The 22,906-nt window shown below is 42.1% G+C and overlaps 1 protein-coding gene across 3 annotated transcripts in view; it reads left to right on the plus strand.

Annotated features, from left to right (window-relative positions):
- The window catches only part of ASCC3 (activating signal cointegrator 1 complex subunit 3), a 938,401-nt gene that overhangs the window by 592,744 nt on the left and 322,751 nt on the right, over positions 1-22,906 (plus strand). For all 3 annotated transcript variants that reach the window (XM_033936490.1, XM_033936487.1, XM_033936488.1), the window contains exons 20-21: positions 3,936-4,112; positions 6,324-6,549. In XM_033936490.1, the coding sequence (XP_033792381.1) occupies positions 3,936-4,112; positions 6,324-6,549 (403 nt within the window). The remainder of the gene's footprint in view (positions 1-3,935; positions 4,113-6,323; positions 6,550-22,906) is intronic.

Here is a 22,906-nt window from a genome sequence, read left to right on the forward strand (position 1 = left end):
TGGCTTTACTATGATAAATGGGCCCGTTTCTAACCAGAGAGGGTCACAGTCTCTGCAGGCAGGGCCCAGTTCAGGTAATTTCTTTGGTCAGAGCTTGCTTGCATTGCAAATATTATTCCCCCTTTTTCTTTTTCAGTGTAAATAAAGTTGATATATCTGACATCATTTATAATAGTATGATTATGTGCACATGAGATAGTCGGATTACTGCTTAGTTATATCCCCAAGAGGGCAACAAGGCAAATGGAAGAAATGTAAATCATTGAGTAAACAGGTCGGTGCTCAGCTCCATATATAAACGCCATCGCAAGTTGTCACGCGACCTGCTACCTTTGAAAGCGCAGGTAGAGTCTCTACCTTATGAAGAGAACTGCAAAACATACCTGAGAATGAGTAATTTAATTCAGTGATGTGCTAGAATATATCAGAGCCTCAATGGTGGCTCTTTTGACGCTTCTAAGATGCTACTTTTCTTTTGTGTTTTTATCACACTTTTTATTGAAACTGGCAAAATGCCAAAGACTCAAGAAGCAGAAAAATTACCTAATCTCTTTGTTGTTGAACCGCAAGCTGCTAGCAGAGGTGAGAGTTCAATCATAATATAAACACATACACTTACTACTACTGTTTTATCATTTCTATAGCACTGAAAGGCATGCACAGCGCTGCACATTTAGTCCCTGCTCAGAAGAGCTTACATTCTAATTTGGCCAGACAAATGGGACAGATAGGGGTTGATACAAAGCATTTTCCTAGAGCTGGGGAATAAAGTAAAATATATATTCTTAAACAACATAGTTCCAAATTCAGTTAAAGCAAGATCCTACTTTTCATCTTTGAAAGTAAGTGCTTGCAAACCACACAATCAATGGCCTCTGTTTACTATTGTGTAGTTCTTTAAGGAGAGGTGTTGCCCTCTCATATTTGGTCATGCCCTCCTTTTTTTAGTTCCGTATATAACAGCGTTATCATGTTCTAAGCATTAGTAAATAGAGGACATCGATGGTGTGTGCATGTTTTCATTAAATTTGGTTATTGTCTCACTTTTTCATTAATTACTTTGATGTAAACTTTCACTCAGGCAGAATTGTAAAGTGTAGTGCAGGCCCAAAATTTAAATAGTTTCTCGGGAAAATTATAGGGGGATAATGGGTTTGATATACTGTAAATCAAAGCGGTTTAATACCTTACCATACCATTTCAACTCTTATACCCCGCAAATGTTGGCTAGGAATCATTGCAGCTTACACAATATTAGAAATATAGTGGTACCTTGGATTACGAGCATAATACGTTCTAATCCAAAATGCTCGTTTATCATTATTTCCTATGGGGAAACTCGCTTTGATGCATTCCCCCCCCCCCCTCACGATAACCGGCATTACTCCCCCCGAAGGCCCCCCCTGAGATCCGGCACCCCTACCACACACGATTGGGCACCCCCCTGCCACGATCCGGTGCCCCCCCTGCAAGGATCCGGCACCCCCCAGACGCTTCTTACCCTCATCTGGGCACCGGCATCGGCATGTCTTGTGCTTGGTGCCCGAAGATCGGCCTCCTCTTCTGCTAGGCCTTGAGCATAAAGTTTCATATGGTATCTGTTGATTACATACAGTCGATGTGTGCCCCACCCGTTACTTGGCATACATCGATGCGATAATCAATCTTGGACCAGATTCTCTGAAGTATATCTGGTGTGATCGTGTTTATAGCTTCAGTGATGCATTCCTGCAGATCATCCACAGTTGCGGGTAATGGAGGTACGTACACTCTGTCTATCATGTACCCCCAAAGGAAAAAGTCACAACCAGTAATGTCTGGTGATCTTGGGGACCACTTGAGGAACACCTGGTCATTTTGTTGCGTTGCATTGTCTGAAGATTGTAACTTCTGCACCAATTGCAACTTATAAGGGTGAAAGTGCAAGCGATTGTGTAAGATCTTGCTAAGCGTGCTTTTGGGGACTTGCATTTGCTGTCATCTTATTTATAAACACATTCCAATAAGTTTTGGTTTGTACCCATTTAAAATCAAGGAGTGCTTTTGTGGGCACCCTGTATAATACTATAATATCTAAGCGGCTTACATTGAATTAAAGAATATTAGGGGGAAGAAGGAGAATAATACAATAGGAGACCTATGTGAATTCCAGAAATAACATTAAGGAAAGGGATAAGGGAATATTGAAAAATTAAAACAGAGAAAAATATAGTTATAAAAAGTATAAAATCATAACATAATTATAAGATACAAAAGAAAGGGGAGACGTGACAGGGTCATAAGGAACTGTAGTGGGAATTGAACCAGTTCCCAGGTCCTCATGCCACTGCACTAAATATTAGGCTTCTCCTCCACTCTGCTCATTAAAAAAATTCTGGTAGAAATTCCGGCCTTTTGATTGAGGGGAGGAAAAGATTTCAATGCAAAACAAATTGGCAAGATGTTCTAGATCCATTCAGCACGGCTTGTATTGTTTAGGGGAGTATAGCAGTTTCATGTTTGGAAAGAGATGACAGATAATGCATTTACGGCATGATTAAACCACTTGTGAGGTTTTGTCTCTTCGCTCATGTAGATAAATGACATTTCCAATTTAAGAGATAATTTCTTTTCTAGAAAATGCCCCCTCCCCAATTAAACATCTGCCCTTCTTGAATACAATTACATTGAAAGAGGCTGTCATATCAAAAGGATATGTAGATTTATGCTCTGTTGTTCAGTATGGGGTTCATCAGAGATCATTTAAAAAGCTATGCATTATTCAAGCTGGAACTATAAATATGTCTTTCATTATATTAAGACTTAATCTTATTAACAGCAAAACTTTAATGCCATGAATCATAGTACTTCACAGTTCTGAGATATGAATGTATTATGCCACAGACAAGCTATATAACTATAATGAATGCATTCAAAGTTAATTCAAGATTGTTTTAATCCAGATGGACAGAGGTTTTACTCTGGTCAAATAAAAAAAAAGTGAAATCTCATCAGTTGGAGGATGGTAGGGTCAAAGGTGCAATTTTTAGCATATCAAATTTTTCCGTGTCAATGGTAACCTTAATAATGGTGATGAATAATAAAATATGTCATTATTCAGATAGTTTCAGTTAGATTTGAAAGACGTGTTATATGTATTGAATTCAGGCAAAAGAAGCATTCGGAAATAATAATGAGTCAGTTGAAATACAAGTGTTGCCTAAAAATCTTTTAAAAATGTTGGGGAGGGGGGTTCTAGTAATGATAATAGGAGTTTCTCCTAAGTTATCTTCATGCCTAAACTGGGCTCTTCTTTCGGGAATTTTCCTATTCTTTCAAACCTGGAGTAGGTGGTACCCAAGGACACAGTAGTGCTAGTTACCTAAGGCATTGTACAACACAGCAAATAACCATGATGCATATGGCGAGGAAGATTAGAATGGCAACCTTTGTTTCACATAAAGAGAGAGGATCTATCACGGTGGACAAAGATAAACAGCTTACCACTTCCCCAGAGGAATTTGAGAATGACCTATAAAGCCATCCTCTGTAAGGGTGAAAGGCGGCTTGATCTTTGTCAGCTTTCACTTGATCTTCTCATGGACAGAGGTTACCTTTGAATGAGTGTGACAAATTGTATGTGATGTTTTGATTGTTTAGTCGTTGAAAGTGGAGGTTACAGAGTCAATTTCACTTCAAATGATCAGAGAGCTTGGTCCCAAAAATAAACGGAGAAGTGTATTTTTTTCCCAACCCAGTTATACCTTGCATTCTGTTTGTAACCCTTCTTCCCATCTCATAAAATGCTAATATATCATTGATCCCTGTTCTGCCATTGCCAGGAAGCAAGAATGTGACCCCCCCCCCCCATAAGTGTAAAGAATTGCTTTCAAGAACAAAGAAATCTACAGCTTTCTCCCTTAACTCTTGCTAAAGTAGATCTTTTCTGGTTTTAGGTCAGAGAAGAAGAAATAGAAGAACTGGAACACTTGATAGACAATTATTGTGAGCTTTGTGTTGCTGGTGGTGTGGAGAATAGCTATGGGAAGATAAATATCCTGCTTCAAACCTACATCGGACGAGGGGAAATAGACAGTTTCTCTCTTGTGTCAGATTCTGCCTATGTTGCACAGGTAAGATAGCATTGACCTGCAAACTCTTCTCACTCTGTGAGACAACATTCTTTGTGATGTGATATTATTGTCAGCCTAATTGTAAAGGGGTGGTGGGTTGCAGCTCAAGGTCATATAAATTATGTCAAAAACCATTGTTAAATTTAAAAAAAAAAAAAAAATTGTAAAGAATAGAACTATGGAAGTTGTTGAAAATATTTCATTTTCCTACTTGAACTATTTTTATTTTAAATATTTCCAAGAAAGAATCTTAAAATTGCTTGAAAAAAGATGTAGTCTCAGGTCAGATTAATGACCTATTTTGGATATTTCACCTTTTAAACAATCGTAAATAAATATCTAAGGCAGTGTCTCACAAATTGTCAAACCGCAGCTCGAGGCATCCAGAAGTGTGTGGATGTTGGCGCGATGATGTCACACGCATGCATGACATCATCTTGTCGACATCCACACATAGGCAAAAGTCCTTCAGATGGGCCCTAAGCTGACACTGGGGGAAGGGAAGACATGCAGAGAGAAGGAGAGGCATTGGCTCTGGCTGATTGCCTGCAGGATGTGCCTCTCGCCACAAGTCAGCTGATGCCTCTCCTCCTTCCCAGAGTCTTGCAGCACACCTGAAATCTTAGGAAACACACTGAAATCTCCCTGCCGCAATCAGTTCAGTGGCCGCGGCAGGGAACCCTCAAACCTTAACGCAAGCTGGCTAGCAAGACGGATGCCCACACCCTCCCTCCCACCACCCAAGTTTTATTTAAAATTTGATTAAACGCTTATACAAATTTCTAAGTGATTTACAATTAAAAACCAGGGAAGAACACTTAGGGCTAGATTCATCAACCTGTCCGATCGGGCCCAATCTGGGCAGGTCTAACAAATTCTGAAAGGAAAAATATGCAGATGATCGGAGGAATGCCCCCATCTGCCTGCACAGATCGCTGTTGTGTGATCCGCGTGCATGCGCAGACCATCTATAGATGGTCTGCGTATGCCCGTCCGAGCCGGGGCCATTTTTTTTTTTAACTTAACTTTTTTTTTCGTTTTTTTCTAGGGCAAAGGAAAAGGGAATGTGATGAATCAATTTTAGGTTTTGATACCACAATTAAATTAAAGTAATAATATTTTAAAACAAATGATAAAGTTGAACCCATGGTCAGTCAGTAGTTTATATATTAAATAAACATTTGAGGTTATGGTTAGGAAGGAGGTTTTGAAGTAAATGATTATATCACATGCATTCAGGATGAAGATTTGAAATAACATCCATGTTATGAGAGGTCTCTTTACTGAGAACAGTGCATTTCTATGATACTTCAACCTCTCAATATATTTACTTGGGGATAATATTTTTTGTTATCAAAATAGGGTATCATTTGAATGATAAAAGATAGTGGGTCGATAGAAGTGGTATATTTATCATTAAAAAGAAGTGAAACACTGATGTGTAAAAAAACTGCCTAAAGCAGGTATCGTTTAAATTATCCTTTATACTCCCTTTTTCATTATTGATAAGATTTATATGTGGGTTGGATAACTTGGAAGGTGATCCGTTTGTGTTTGGATTTCGGTAACACAGTTACAGACAGATCTAGAGCAATCGGGTTTTAGGATTGAGAGACTACGGGAACTCATTTTGGATGAGTGATCTGCACGAGGCAGGCACGTAGGAAGGTTGTGCCTGCCCCGAAAGACCGTTAGACCACCAGGTAAGGTCCAGGATGCCGGTAGGGAGGCGGGGGTGGGTCAGAGTCAGCCCAAAAGTTATTCACAAATTTTCAATATTCACGGGCTGGCTCTGCCCCTAACCCTCGCAAATATTGAGGGTTATTATGAGTACTGTTATTATGAGGGTGGAATTAGGGGCAGAGTTTGGGCGGGGGTACTCGGTTGGTATTTGTTAGGCATAGTGGGTACTTGGCTCGAAAAGGTTGAGAAACACTGCTCTAGAATACCTCTAATCCCTCCTGGTTAAATTTAAAATCAAATGGTGAATTAGCCTGTTAAAGCTTTGTGGCATAATGATCTATTACATTTTAAAATGAGCTATTTATTTGGTTGACTCCCAAAATGAATAAGATAAAAGTCTTTGAATAGCAACCGCAATTATTTTTAAATGTTCCAGACCCTTCAGCATAATACAGTAGTAATATCTATAAATACAAGCAGTGGTATCAGTCTTTAATTTGCTTGCTTGTTTGGATTTTTATTTTGTAGAATGCAGCTCGAATTGTTCGAGCCCTTTTTGAGGTTGCCCTCAGGAAGCGCTGGCCAACTATGACCTACCGACTGCTGACCCTCAGCAAGATCATTGACAAGCGTTTGTGGGGCTGGGCCAGTCCTCTGAGACAGTTTTCTGTGCTGCCACCTTCGGTACTGACCAAACTGGAGGAAAGAAAATTGACTATTGATAAACTTAAAGATATGAGAAAAGATGAGATTGGTAAGAAAAAAAATAAGCAATAATCAAATCAGATTTGGATATGATGTTAGAATCACATGAAAACCCTAGCATGCGTACCAAACTACTGTGTTGCCCATTTCTAGTCTCCCAATCCGCTTCTGAGCCAAGATTAAAGCCAACCCAAGAACCCCTTACTTCATTCCAAACTCCACCCACCTCTCCTGTAACCTCTTCCTGCTGCTGTTATGCTATTCCTTTAGGACAATACAGCATAATGATCCCACTTAGTTCAATACTACTGCCTCCCATAAGATGTGACAAGATAATGGTGTTACTCTCTATTCTCCTTTTAATTTGAGGTCTCTGCATTTCAGAGCTTCCAAAGAGAAGTAATTTTAAATATATTTTTCAGACTATGGCATCAAATAATTGGCTCAGTCCCCTCCTGCTCCCCCATGTCTTTCCAGTAAAATGACATTAATTCTGGTGACTACAGGACTGGAGGAGAAGAGCAAAATATAGCTATTGCCTACACTTTATCCAGCTTTTATCTGCCTGCTGTCAGCTGGAATAGGAAGCAGGAGGAATTCTTCCTGTCCCAGCTCACCGCTGGACCATCAGGGCTTAGGGTAGGCCTGTAACAGGTCCGAGGGTGGGGGGCAGATGGGTGCTGACTTGAATATAAACCAAAACTCCGCAAAATATAGGTTTATATTCGAGTATATACAGTACATCTACTCCGGATTATGTATGTGTGGTGATTTATCCTTTCCTGCGAACCAGCTTACAGAGGGGAAACTGAGCACCATCCCTATAGAGGCAGAGCCCCAGTCCTCAGCTCAGTTTTTTCTCTTCAAGCGAACTGTGCAGAGTGGTCTGATCTACTCTGCTTAGTTTTTACTGCTTTTTTTTCACTTGAAGTTTTTTTTTTCATTTGGGATGACTTTGGTGCACTGAGACTCTATTCTTGAGGATTCTCTCCTTGGGGAAAGGATGCAGACCCTCTGTGCCGGTCTGCAGATTGGCATGGCAAACCTTCAGATGAACCTGGAGAGCTAGCCTGTTGTGTTTTCTTCTGGGCACAGGACCCGTTCCCCTAGGAGTCAGCTCGCCTCCTGAATTTCTCTGTGACTTGAGTGCAGGCTGTGGGTGCCCTGAGTAAGAGCCCTCAGAGTATCAGAACACCAGTTGTGTGTTTCCAACCCCGTTGAACTGTGAGGTCCCTAAGGGGGAGAGGGAGGGAAATGTTGGTCTGTCCAGCTTGCATCCTGAAGATTCTGTGGTCTGGAAGAGTTGCAGGAAGTATCTGAGGCAGAAAAGTCCTTTCCTCTGTTCAGCTGTAGGCACCAACTGAAAACTATGGGAGAATTAGGGTGGGTCAGAAAATCCCAATTTTGAAGTTTTCTGGGGTTAGGATTCAGGTTCCCCACCTCCAAAACTACTATTTCAGTGTTTTTAAACTTTCAAAAAAGTCTCCACGGGGCATTTTTGGCACAATTTTACTGGTGACGGCCATCTTGGATTTCAAACTATTTCTTTTCCAAAAGCCTCTATCTGCCGATAAAAAGCCTGATTTTGTTCCCAGTCAGCTGGGATGGACTTCTCAGGGGGTGAGGATGCAAATTTTTGTCAAATATGTGCTGACTTCCCCTCAGCTGTTTCTTTTCCAAGCTGAAGAGCCCTAACCTTTTTAGTCTTCAGTCATACGAGAGGAGTTCCATCCCCTTTATCATCTTGGTCACTCTTCATTGAACCTTTTCTAATGCCGCTATGTGTTTTTTGAGATACTGAGGCCAGAATTGAACACAATATTCCAGGTAAGGTCACACCATGGAGTGATACAGAGGCATTATAAAATTCTTAGCCTTGTTAACCATCCCTTTTTTAATAATTCCTAGCAAATTGTTTGCTTTTTTGGCCGCTGTCGCACATTGGACAGAAGGTTTCATCATAGTGTCTATAATGGATCCTAGCATCTGGTAACTGTGTTTTGGAATATTTTTCCCAATGTGCAACACTTTGCATTAGTCCACATTAAATTTCATCTGCCACTTGGATGCCCAGCCTTCCAATTTCCTAAGGTCTGTCTGCAATTTTTCACAATCCACATGTGTTTTAACAACTTTGAACAGTTTAGTATCATCTGCAAATTTAATCATCTCACTCGTTCCAATTTCCAGATCATTTATAAATAAGTTAAATAGCACCGGTCCAGTACAGATCCCAATGACACTCCACTGTTTACTCTCCTCCATTGAGAAAAATGGCCATTTAACCCTACCCTCTGTTTCCTATCTGATAACCAATTCCTAATCCACAACTGAACTATGCTACCTACCCCATGACTTTAATTTTCTCAGGCGCCTCTCATGAGGAACTTTGTCAAAAGCTTTCTGAAAATCTAGATACACTATGTCAACCGGCTCACCATTATCCACATGTCTATTCACACCTTCAAAGAAATCAAGCAAATTGGTGAGGCAAGATGTCCCTGGGCTGAACCCATGCTGACTCTGTCTCATTAAATCATGTTTGTCTACATTTCTCACAATTTGATTTTTTATAATTGCTTTCACCATTTTGCCCGGCACTGGAGTCAGGCTTACTGGTCTGTAATTTCCCAGATCTTCCCTTGAACTCTTTTTAAAAATTGACGTAACATTGGACACCCTCCAGTCTTCAGGTACTACAGATGATTTTAGTGACAGGTTATAAATCACTAACAGCAGGTCAGCAATTTCATGTTTGAGTTCTTTAATACCCTGGGATGTATACCATCTGGTCCAGGTGATTTATCACTTTTTAAGTTGTCGATTTGGCTTAGTACATTCCAGAGTTACCGAGATTTCTTTCAGTTTCTCCGCATCATCACCCTTAAAAACCATTCCCGGTTCCAGTAGATCTCTTACATCTTCTTCCGTAAAGACCAAAGCAAAAAATTCATTCAGTCTCTCTGCTATAGCTTTATCTTCCCTGAGCGCCCCTTTTACTTCTTGATCATCAAACGGTCCCACAGATTCCCTCACAGGTTTTCTGCTTCTGATGTACCTAAAAATAATGTTATGAGTTTTTGCTTCTTTGGCTAGTTTCTCTTCATATTCTTTCTTAGCTTTCTTTATCAATTCTTTGCATCTAACTTGCCAGTGCTTCTGTCTCTTCTTGTTTTCTTCATTTGGATCCTTTTTCCATTCTGTAACTAATAGCCTCTTTCACTTCACCTTTTAACCATGCCAGCTTTCGTTTCTACCTTTGCTAATATGTGGGATACATCTGGTCTGGGCTTCCACAGTGGTATTTTTGAATAGCATCCATGCCTGGTTTACTGTCCTAACTAATCCTTTTAGCTTCTTTTTAACAATTTTTCTCATTTTATTATAGTTGCCCTTTTGAAAATTATATGCCTCTATAGTAGATTTCTTTTGTAACGTCACTCCTGATATCAGCTCAAATTTGATCATGTTATATTGTTTCCCAGCGGATACAACACAGTTAACTCCTGTACTATGCCTTTCATTACACTAAGGACCAAATCTAAAATAGCTCTCTCTCTTTTCGGTTCCTGAACCAATTGCTCTAAGAAGCAGTCATTTATGGCATATAGGAATTTTTCCTCCCTAGCACTCTCTGATGCTCACTGGCTTCCTGTGGCACACCGAATCACATACAAAATTATCCTTTTGACCTTTAAAATAAAATCCTCCCATCTACCTTCATTTCTACATAAACTCCTTATTCCCCAATGTTCATCTCGTACTTTAAGATCTACAAATCAAAATCTCCTTTTGATCCCCTCTATAAAACACTTTTACTACACACGGAAAATAAATTTTTCTGTCTCTGCTCCAACATTGTGGAACTCTTTACCACAACCTCTTTGCGACGAGCAACAATTGGATAAATTTAAGATAGGCCTAAAGACTTTTCTATTTCGCGACGCATTCACTTCAGTTTAGTCTCTCCTTTTCCTGATATTTTCAATCATTTACCTTCAAAAATTATATTTAAAAAGACTTTTCCCCACCCAAATGTTTATTCCCATTCCCTCTTTCTCCCTTTTCTCTCTACAATGTAACTTTACCCTCCCATAAACCTCTCTCCTCACTATCAAGTTTGTCTTGTTTATGTTTTAATATACACTATATGTACTTTTAAATATTTATCATATTAATTTTTTTTTCTTTCTTACCTATATTTTTTTTTATTGTAATGTAAACCGGCCAGATATTTATTTGATGGTCGGTATATTAAAACCTAATAAACTTGAAACTTGAACTAGTCAATATTGGGGTAATTGAAATCATACCATTCTTATAATCAGGGTAGCACACTAATAGAATCAAATATAATCAAGAAAAATTATATGCGTACTAGTACATGTGTGAGAAAATTGACAGTAGTAGCCAATGCTGAAATCATTTCAACAAGTATTGCAGTACACAAACACATAAGTAGAGAAAAAAAACCCATCAGTTTGGCTTCATAGGTTTTAAAAAAGCTCCACTTAAAGTCTCCAATGTATAAATTCTTCAGAAACACTTATTAACTGTACTGCTACTTCAGTTGTATCGAGTTCACAGTGCGGCTGTGTTCACAGGAAGTGCCATCTATGAGAGCATACCACATGCCTTACCACTGGGGTGATTTATGTGATCCAATGTCCCTGCTTGTTGCTATATGTGGGTTAGACTTCAAGAGTATTTAAGACCATACGTTTGGAATATAAATCTTGTATACAAATGGGTAGATTGGAAGAAGCATTGGTGGAACATTGACGACATTATCGTCATGAGTTTCATCAAATGAAGTGTATGATTTTAGAGAGAGGTCAGCAATCTAATTGAAGAGGCGACTGGTGCTATTTTTTTTGCACCAGCAGGAGTCATGGTGGGTATATGAGCTTAACACAGTGAGCCCTGATGGGCTTAATGTCCAGATTGAGTGGTCGGCTTTCCAGTAATAGACATGAAAGGTTTTGTCTTATTAGCCTGATTGGACTCGCTGTGATCTGTCTAGAACACAGTTCTTCAACCGCTGGTCCGCGGACCGGTGGCGGTCCGCAGAAAATTTCTGCCGGTCCGCGCAGGGCCGGCGAGATCAAGTCGGCAGTTAAATTTCCTGCCGACAGCGGTTCCTCCTGACTGCGGTTCCTGCTGACTAATGTTCCTCCCAGCCTCAGGCGATCAAGACAGGCTGCAACGTCGGGGCCTTCCCTCTGTGAGTCTCGCCTGTTCGGAAACAGGAAGTTGAAACAAAATAGGCAGGACTCAGAGAGTGAAGGTCCCGACGTCGGCAGCGTGTCTTGATCGCCACCCCTGCCGAGTTGCTGAAGAGGGCCGCGGGGAAGTTGCGATTAGACCGGAGAGAGCTTCAGATTCAGGTGCAGGTGGAGGGAGCGTGTGCGAACAAGATCCTGGGGAGCCTTCATAGTGACTTCCTCCCCTCCCACCAGCTCTCCTATTTGCCAGGGCAGTGATTTACCGGCAACTTCCTGCAGGCAAGTACCGAGAGCTGCTGGAAGGGGAGGAAGCCACTGTAGGAGGCTGGGAAGGTGCTGGAAAAGGGAGAGCTGTTACTGGACTTGAAGGAAATTAGAAGGAGAGATGCTGCTGGGAGGGGAGGAGGGAAAGGGATGGGAAGAAAGTTAATGTTGGATAGAGGGAGGAGGGAAGGGAGAAGAAGGAGAGATGCTGCTGGGAGGGGAGGAGGGAAAGGGATGGGAAGAGAGTTAATGTTGGATAGAGGGAGGAGGGAAGGGAGAAGAAGGAGAGATGCTGCTGTGAGGGAGGAGGGAAAGGGATGGGCAGAGAGTTAATGTTGGATAGAGGGAGGAGGGAAGGGAGAAGGAAAAAAAGGAAGGAGGGTAGGGAGAAAGAAAAAAGGAAGGAAACAACTGGCAGGGAGATTACAGGAGGGGAAGGGGGTCAGGGTGGAATGGAGAGATCAGATGAGAGAAAGGGGAGAGAGAGGAATGAGAAAGTAGAGAGACATTGATGCTGGAAAGGGGGTCAGCAGAGAAATGAGAAGAGGGATAAAGATGCTAGATCTGGTGTTGGAGAGATAAAAATGAAGAAGGCAGTGAAGCTGGAATGAATGATGTAAAAAGGAGAGAGGAGGATGGACAAGGAAGAGGGGCATAGAAAGAAGTCAGATACATATGGAAGGGGGAGATGGCAGACATTGGATGGAACGGGCAGATGGTGGAAGGAAAAGAGTGAAAAGAAGATGAAAGCAGAAACCAGAGACAACAAAAGGTAGAAAAAAATAATTTTATTTCTATTTTGTCATTAGAATATATCAGATTTGAATTATATATCCTGCTAGAGACATAACTGGGGACTGCAGTATTCTGTTAGCATGATATTTCTATGTAGCATTCTATAATAACTTGGCTTGTTCAGTTTTCTTGATAGTAGAGGGGATATATGTGAAGGGGAAGGGAGACAGGGGTTTTGTTGGTCCGTGCTCTGTATATTTGTATTTATAAAATCACAATTGTTCAGAATATTGTTTCTTTTTATACTTTAATAAAATACGTTCAATATAAAATCATAATTGCGGCTTGTGCAGATGGGATCAGATGGTTTGCGGGGACCGAGCTCACAGAGATGGGGCGCAAACGGGGTTTTTAAATTTTAGTCCTAGTAGTTTGCCGGTCCACAAAATAATTATTTTATTTCTGCCGGTCCACGGGTGCAAAAAGGTTGAAGAACACTGGTCTAGAATGCCCCTGAATTTAAGATGACATCATGATTTACCTGATTGGTGGATAGGAAGGAGGGGTATGACCAGTGGCATTATAGAGGATTTGATCTTGGCATCTGGAAGCTCAGCCGCCATTTCCTAGAAGTGCTCAATGGTGTACTCAGCAGTGAATTGTGCATTATAGATGCTACCCCTGACGCAGCAGTCTTTGCAATACAGGGATTCCACTATTGGGTGAAAGATTATTGTGGCAGTGCGTTTACTTGCGATGTTACTTTTGATGCTCTGAAATTAGACAAACTCTTTTATACCTTCAGCATTGGATTGTGAGCTGGTGTGCTGGGGGATGATGAAGAACTAGAGTCAGACTTGCAGATAGAGCAGCATTGCTCACAGAAATTCAGCTGAGTCTGGTTTTTATTGCACCTTATACCTGATTTGAGTTGCTGAATGTGCATTTAAGAGCTTGATTCCAATGGAGATTGACTGACAAGCCACGCTGTGAATTTGATACAGTTGAAGAGGCAGTATAGTTAAGTGTTTCTGAAGAATTTATATATTGAAGACTGTAAGTGGAGTTTTTTTTAAACCTATGAAGCCGAATTGAGGATTTTTTTTTCTCCACTTATGTGTTTGTGTACTGCAATACTTGTTGAAGTGATTTCAGCATTGGCTACTGTCAGTCATCTCACACATGTGCTAGCACACGTATAATTTTGCTTAGTTGTAAAATTGAAATCACCCATTATTATACTGTTGCCCAATTTTCCAGCTTTCCTAATCTCTGAAGCATTTTTTCATCTGTCTGCTCATTTTGTCCCATGGGACGGTAGTAACATAGAAACATAGAAACATAGAAAGATGACGGCAGATAAGGGCCATAGCCCATCAAGTCTGCCCACACTATTTACCCACCCTCTTAAATCTACTGACCCCCTAAAGAATAATTGTAATTATACTGTCACTCTACTTACCCGCTCATTCAGTCCTAGTGACCCTATCCCTTGGCATGACCTCGTAGGGATCCCACATAGGTATCCCATTTGTTCTTGAAGTCTGAGATGCTGCGTGCCTCGACCACCTGCACTGGAAGCTCGTTCCAATGCTCAATCACTCTCTCCGTGAAGAAGTACTTCCTGGTGTCTCCACGGAACTTCCCTCCCCTGAGCTTGAGCGGATGTCCTCTTGTGGTCGAGGGTCCCCTGAGAAGAAAGATATCATCTTCCACCTCTACCCGTCCTGTGATGTACTTAAATGTCTCAATCATGTCTCCCCTCTCCCTACGCTCCTCGAGAGTGTAGAGCTGCAATTTGCTCAGTCTTTCTTCGTACGGGAGACCCTTTAGCCCCGAGACCATCCTGGTAGCCATCCGCTGAACCGATTCAACTCTGAGCACATCCTTACGGTAATGCGGCCTCCAGAATTGAACACAGTATTCCAGATGCGGTCTCACCATGGCTCTGTACAGTGGCATCATGACTTCAGGTTTCCTGTTGACGAAGCTTCTCTTGATACAGCCTATCATTTGCCGTGCTTTAGATGCAGCCTTCTCCACTTGAGTGGATGCTTTCATGTCCGCACTGATGATTACTCCTAAGTCTCGTTCTGCCGTGGTCCTGGCTAAAGTTTCTCCATTCAGGGTGTAAGTTCTGCAAGGATTTCCGTTGCCGAGATGCATGACCTTACATTTCTTGGCATTGAAGCCCAGCTGCCAGATCAAGGACCAACTTTCTAAAGTACGCAGGTCTTGCTCCATAGCATCCTGAAGATTATAGCCGTTTACTACATTGCATAGTTTGGCGTCATCAGCGAATAAGGTTACCTTGCCTTGGAGCCCTTGAGTCAGATCCCTAATGAATATGTTGAAGAGGAGTGGGCCCAGGACCGAACCCTGTGGCACTCCGCTGGTCACCTCTGACATTTTAGAAAGGGTACCGTTGACCACCACCCTCTGAAGTCTGCCACTAAGCCAATCTTTAACCCATGCAGTTAGAGTCTCTCCTAATCCCATAGATTTCATCTTGTTCAGCAGCCTGCGGTGTGGGACGCTGTCAAACGCTTTGCTGAAGTCCAGGTACACGACGTCCAGGGACTCTCCTGAGTCTAGTCTTCTTGTTACCCAGTCAAAGAAGCTTATTAGATTGGACTGGCATGACCTACCCTTGGTGAATCCATGTTGGCTGGGATCCCGGAGATTTCCCTCGTTCAGGATCGTATCTAATTTATACTTAATTAGTGTTTCCATGAGTTTGCACACTATTGAGGTGAGGCTTACCGGTCTATAGTTCGCATAGTTACCCTACCTTTATATTCCTTCCCTTCACACATGGAATTTCTATCCATGAGGATTCCACACTGCTATCTATGTCATGCAGAATGTTTATTTGATTTGATTTGATTCAATTCCCTCTTTAACATATAGCGCCCCCCCCCCCCTCCAATTTGATCTACTCTATCCTTGCAATATAATTTGTACCCAGGTAACACAGTGTCCCATTGATTGTCCTCCTTCCACCAGGTCTCCGAGATTCCTATTATTACTATCTCATCATTCAGTGCTATATACACTAATTCTCCTATTTTACTTTTTAGGCTTCTAGCATTTGTACACAGACACTTCAAATTATGTTTTTTCCTTGCAACTATAGGCTGCTGAGAAGACAGGGGAAATTTGAGTCTCTTACTGTGCCTTCCTCTTAAACCTTCCTGGCTTTCTTTCACCATTATTGGAACCTCTCTATTGGGACTCCCTAAATATCCTGTTTCAATAATATGCTTCAAGGAAACCTGACACTGAACCATCCACTCCTGGTCGACTGTTGGCTTTCCCCCCGCATCTCAGTTTAAAAACTGCTCTATCTCCTTTTTAAATGTCAGCGCCATCAGCCTGATTACATCCCGGTTAAGGTGGAGTCCATCCTTTCGGAACAAGCTCCCCCTTTCCCAGAAGGTTGCTCAGTTCCTAACAAATCTAAATCCCTCATCCCTGTACCATTGTCTCAACCACACATTGAGACTTTGGAGCTCTGCCTGCCTATTGGGTCCTGAGTATGAAATTGGGAGCATTTCTGAAAATGCTACCCTGGAGGATCTGGATTTCAGCTTTCTACCTAAGCGCCTAAATTTGGCTTCCAGAACCTCCCTCCCACATTTTCCTATGTGATTGGTACCTACATGTACCAAGACAGCTGGCTCCTCCCCAGCACTATCTAAAATCCTATCTAAGTGATGTGTAAGGTCTGCCACTTTCACACCAGGCAGGCAAGTGACCAGGTGACTATTAGGCAGACTAGATGTGCCATTCAGGTCTTTATCTGCTGTCATTTAATATGTTACTATGTTTTATCCTATGGCGCCTGTGTTCCAACAACTCTTTGCCCAGCCAAAGGTGGATTCAGCTGTAGCTCACGTCAGCAAGCATACTGCTCTCCCGAGCGAAGATGGTGTCATGTGGAAAGATGCGCAGGACTGCAGGGTGGCCTTGATGCTTAAGAAACAGTTTGAAGCCCTGGCTCTGGGGATCAGGGCTGCTATGCTGCTTCTTTTGCTGCGAGGGCCTGCCACATCAGACTGCACCAGATCCTTTCAGCGGAGGAGGACACCTGCCCTTATCTTGTGTGTATATATGACCTCATCAGAGTCATCTGCAGGATGATGTTGTCTCGATTCACAGGATGCTCTGAATCCGTAGTAGGTGGGCGACTCAGCAACCAAAGCTACCTTGAACAGATTTCCCTTTAAGGGTCATATGCTCTTTGGCAAGGACCTTGATAATCTTATGGCCAGTATGGTGGATCACTGCCCCAAGTCTCTGCTAGAAAACAGGCCTCAACAGCTTCTGGGCAACAGTTGATGTATTTTTTATCCCTCCCATCATTCTCATCAGTAGTACCTGGGTTACTCGGCTCAGAAACCCATCCCAGGTTACTGGCAGTATTTCAGCAGATCCAGGTGCCAGCAAACTGCTGGTTTCTGCCTCAACCCATCTTCTAAAAAGACCCATTGACGCCAGGCTGCTGTCCCCACTCCTGCATATTGTGAGGTGGTAGTCCTTATTTCTGGGAGAGTGGGAGAAGATCTTCTCAGACCAATGGGTTCCGGCTATCATCCAAGAGGGTTAAAGTTTGAGTTTTATTGCCCTCCCATGGATTTGTTCCTTGACCCTCCTGCCGGACAGCCAGAAAATAAGATCAAGTTCTGAGCCACTCTTCAGAGAACTTTAGACATTTCATGCCATAGAACCTGTTTAAGATTTCAACTCGGGCTCAGGCAGATATTCCAGATACATCATTGTGCCAAAGAAAGACACAGAAGACGGGAGACCCATTTTGGATCTGAAGGCAGTGAATTTGTTTCTGAAGGACCCACATTTTCACATAGAAACTTCCCACTCAGTCATCGCAGCTGTGGCTCTGAGAGAGTTTCTTGCCTCCCTGGACTTCATGAAAGAGTATCTGTATATTTCCATGTTCCTGGGCCACATAAGATATCATAAGTTTCATGTTCTTCAGCAGCATTTCCAATTCGCAGCTCTTCCATTCAGACTGGTGATAGCCCCCTCCCCACACGTTCACCAAAGTTGTGGTGGCGGTGCCAACTCACCTCCAGCACATGGGGATTCAGGTTAATCCCTATTTGGATGACTGGCCTATCAGGGCCCCGTCCAAACAAGAGTGTGAGCTAGCAGTACATCAAGTAAAATCTGTTTTATTACTTGGGATCTAGCTAGGTACTTGGAACCTGGATTGGTCACTGTTGGAAACAGGATATTGGGCTTGATGGACCTTTGGTCTGTACCAGTATGACAATTCTTAGGTTCTTAAGTAGTAGAACTGCTCCAGTTTTTGGACTGGATTGTCAACTTCAGGAAGAGCCATCTGGAATCCACCCAGATACTGGAGTACCTGACATTCTTTTTGACACGGCTTACAGCTGAGTGTTTCTTCCTGAGCCATATAAATCGAAGCTTCAGTGCCAGATTAAGTATCTATTGGAAATGTAGTCTCCGACTGCTTGGCATTACCTTCAGGTGCTGAACTCAATGGCAGCCTCACTGGAAGTTGTCCCTTGAATCAGAGCCCATATTCGACCTCTACAGGACTCTCTTCAGTCCTGGTGGCCTCCACAGAAACATCCTCTTTAGCTGCAGCTCCCTTTGGTCTGGGGCTGCGAGGTTTAGCTTTTCAGAGGGCATAACCCAGAAAGAAATTTGCCGTCTACAACTACTGCAAAACACTGCTGTTAAATTAATCTATCACGCAAAAAAATTTGACAATGTCACCCCTCTCCTCCGCAAAGCATATTGGCTACCTATCACTCATTATCTCCTATAAAATCCTCCTCCTCACTTTTAAAATAAAAAAACTCTAACTAACCGGCATTCATAGATAAACTTTTGATCCCTTATTCATCATCAAGAGCCCTCCGATCAAATAATTAAAATTTACTCTCTATACCGTCAATACGGGAATTGTTTTATGATACCACTCGCAAATACCGCCCCTCTCTGTGGAATGCCCTTCCACTAGATGTTCGATTAGAGAGCTCACTCGGAAAATTTAAAACCAAACTTAAAACTTTCCTCTTTAAAGATGCTTTTACTCTTTAGTATCAGCCTCCGCCTCTTAATTCCCTGATTCATGTGAAGCTTTGAAACATCTAATACTTCTTTTGAAGTGATTCCCCTCCTAATGTCTTTGCCACTCCCCACTTTCCATCCTTTTTTTTTTTTATTAATTTTACTTCGATGTATTTTAAACAACCTTTCCCTCCCCTACTTTCCTTCCGTTTCATGTACATTAATCTGATTTTGTCCAGTATTTTTAATATTTGATAAATTATTGTTTTTATTTACCTATTTTAGTTGTTTCCTATAATCTTTAATAATGTACACCGTCTAGACATGTGTTTTGATATACGGTATATCAAAAATAAAGAAACTTGAAACTAGATCTCAGAATGGATGACTTTCACAACCGATGCCAGCCTCTTTGGCTGGGGAGGTCAATGCGGGGATCACATGATTTAGGGACAGTGGACTCTCCATCAAAAGAAATAGTCTATAAATTGTCTGGAGCTCAGAGTCATTTTTCTAGCTCTGCAGGCTCTGGGCAGCTTCCTGGAAGGAAAAGCCGTAAGAGTGTTCTCCAACAATGCCACGGATGTGGCATGCATAAATACGCAGAGTGGCACAAGGAGTGCTCCTTTGCATCTGGAAGCTCAACTACTCTTTCAGTGGTGGAAGTCCACCTTCAGGCTATTTCCATGACTCATGTGGCCAGAGTGTAGAATGTTCAGACCAACTTTCTAAGTTGGTAGTTGGGGGGAATGGTCACTCTTATGCAGGGCCTTCGATCTAATGTGCAGTGCTGGGGCAGACCAGTGATGGACTTGATGGCTTTGGCCAAGAATGCGAAGGCCAGACACTTCTTCAGTCGAAGAGCAGATCCAGGAAGCTCGGGGTTGGACGCGCTGGTCCAGCCCTGGCCACAGGTTGGTCTCCTTTACATCTTCCCTCCTTGGTCCAATTGTGGGCAGGGTTATCTGTCGGATTGCAACGCATCCGGGCCTTGTGATTCTGGTGGTTCCAGATTTACCTCACTGACCTTGGTATACCGATCAGGTTCATCTTCATCAGGATGAAGAGCTCCGACTGCCTCTTCATTGCATCCTTCTCAGTCAGGGGCCTGTCCCTATGGAGAATCCATAGCTCTTTGGTCTTGTTGAACTCTCAGCGTGATTCACAAGGGCTATTCCAATGTGGTTATTGCCACACTACTTAGGGCTAGGAAACCTCTATCATGACAGCCTATGCGAAGGCCTGGAGTACTTTTCAGCAATGGTATGCTAACGAACAAGTGGAGCTGCATCAGGCCCCAATTTCGGTCAGTCTAGCTTTCCTTCAGGCCGGGCTACAGAAAGGCTTGGCTGTGGCTTCTCTTAAACTGCTGGACTCTCTTGCTTCCTGGCTCATGATCCCAGTTCTTCGCTGACGACTCTTCCTGTTGTGATCAGATTCCTGTGGGGAGCTCTCAGATTGAGGCCTCCTCCTGATGTTACTTTCCGACCTGAAACCTTAACAGTGTTTTGAAGGGTTTTACTAAGGCTCTGTAGGAGCGCCTCAAGGATGCTTCTTTGTTGGACCTCACAGTTAAGTCTTGTGGCAGTTGTTTCGGCAAGGCGAATCTCGGAGCTGCAGGCTCTTTCCTGCAGGGAACCTTTCCTCAGAATCACAGAGAGCGTCATTCTCCTTGCTGTTCCTTCCTTTCTTCCAAAGGTAATGTCAGATTTCCATATCAACCAGGAGGTTCGTCTGCCTGCTTTTCTGTCCACAGCAGGGGTCTCAAAGTCCCTCCTTGAGGACAGCAATCCAGTCAGGTTTTCAGGATTTCCCCAATGAATATGCATGAGATCTATGTGCATGCACTGCTTTCAATGCATATTCATTGGGGAAATCCTGAAAACCCGACTGGATTGCTGTCCTCAAGGAAGGACTTTGAGATCCCTGGTCCACAGAGTCTGACAAACAAGGTAGAGTTTTGAAGAAGCTGGACAGAACAGACCAGAATTGCTTGTTGTTGTGCGGAATTTCCCCGTTTCCCTCCTCTTTTGTGTTTTGTTCCAGTGGAGCTCTATTGCTTTGGGACTAAACTGATCTGTGGACTGGAACTCCGCCTCTATAGGGAAGGTGCTCAAAGTTACAAGTGTTTCCTCCCTGCAAGCCAATTCGCGGGAAGGGATAAATCACCACATGTACAGAATTCGGAGTAGATTAACTGAAAGAAGATTATCCAGGTAAGAGCCTAGTCTTTTTCTATCCTCTCCCTCTGTTGTGGTACCTGGAATTTCTTTCTCCACCCTGCAGTGACTGTCCACCTCCTTCCCCTGCCCACTATCACAGTGCCTGGAATTTCTTCATCCACCTGCAGTGACTGTAATTTTACTTCCTTCCTCCTTCTCTGGCATTACTGCTGTTCCTATGTCCAGCTGATGCTGAAAAAGAAAGCCATACGCTCAGCCTACTGTGTATTAGTAACCCCAGATTACCAGAAGTAGCAGCACTGCTTTTTTCAATAATAGCCACAATAGACCTTCCTGTCCCCAGTAAGGGACCAGTTTGCATATAACAGGATACAGAATGAGACAGTGAGAAGATCTGTCATAAGATCAGTGTTTACTTGCAGAGGCAGGCAAAACAAAGATATACCTTAAATTCTAAGCATTTTACCTAAAACAAATAGAAATTGAAGCTCAGTCTTTCAGAGAAATCAGGCAACACAGTCAGCCCAGATGTATTCTAAATGCTAATCAAATAGCTATTTAGTCTGAAATAACCAGTCAGTCACAGCTACCAAGGCCCCCAACAGAGTTGCATACAAAGTAATCTACTATCAACCTTCCCCTCTCTTCTACTTAAAGATTTTTTTTTAATAATAAGCTGTCAACATTCATTTACAGAGGAACATAGTGCAAAAGAAAATACACTGATTTCTAAGTAACTTAGCTTTGAAGAAAACGCAGATGGAAACTGAAAATTTTCTCGCATAAAGCAGAAAAAGTGAACTTTCTGTAAAGAAAACTTTAATTTCAGGTTTTTTACAAGTTTAATTAAAATTTGATAAATCTCCTAAATGTGGTTTCTAAGTAGTTTACAGTTAAAATTAGCGGGTTCTTCTTGCTTTCCTGTTACCTTATGAATATAGTTATCAAGGATGGCTACCATTAAGATGTGTTGTTTTACCATTAACTTGTGCTATTTTTAGCACAGGTCTCATTTTATACAGTGAGACCTACTTATTAACTGGGGTTGACAGTAAAATAACATGTGTTAATAGTAGCCCACTTTGTTAACTTCACTCCTTAGGTAAATACAGCTTACATGTATTGTAATCAGGCCAGTTCCAAACTGTCTTTACATCAGCCTTCTGAGCACGGATATATCTTATCAAGCTACATATGAGATGTGTGTGTGTTTGCCATTTACTGGTGTTCAAGTCCTATTGACTTGATGAACATCATCAAGTTTTCATGGCAGAATACAGAAGTAGATTGCAGGGCCATTCTTCTGCGCAGTATAAATTTGATGTTGTCGCATCAAACCCAATCCTCTGCCTCCAACACTGCCTTTTTGCTACTGCCCAAATGGGTGGTACATCATTAGCCTGACATTAGAGAATGTCCCCATCGGAACTCAATGTTCCCATTCCCGCAAGTTTTATTGCTGGCTCTGCTTTAACCACACAAGCCTGAAACACTTATGATTTTAAAGTGTTTGAGACTTGTGCAGATGAGGACAGAGCTTGCAGGAATGGAGCAGGGACAGGACAGGAAAATGAGTTCCCGCAGAGATGGGGAAAAATTTGTCCCCGTGTCATACTCTATATGACATCTCTGCTGAAACTTGTCCACCTTGGGAAGCCCTGCTGATAGTGAAACTACCGATGGCATAGCTTTCAGCTTCTCAGATGCAGGCAAGCCCAAATGGCACGACATATGAGAGCACAATAACTAAAAGTGTGCTCTACATTAATCAGGACCAGATATATTGGCTTCTATAGATGTAATCAGTTGTAGATAAGATTTTAAAAAATACAAGATTAGTTGGTTTGAAAAGTAGAACTGGGACAACTTGAATTCTCAATGAACTTTGCTTCTCAATAGTTGTATTTGACTTCTGTAAAACATGTACCAAAGA

Source organism: Geotrypetes seraphini, chromosome 3 (assembly GCF_902459505.1).
Source record: "Geotrypetes seraphini chromosome 3, aGeoSer1.1, whole genome shotgun sequence".
Lineage (NCBI taxonomy): Eukaryota > Metazoa > Chordata > Amphibia > Gymnophiona > Dermophiidae > Geotrypetes > Geotrypetes seraphini.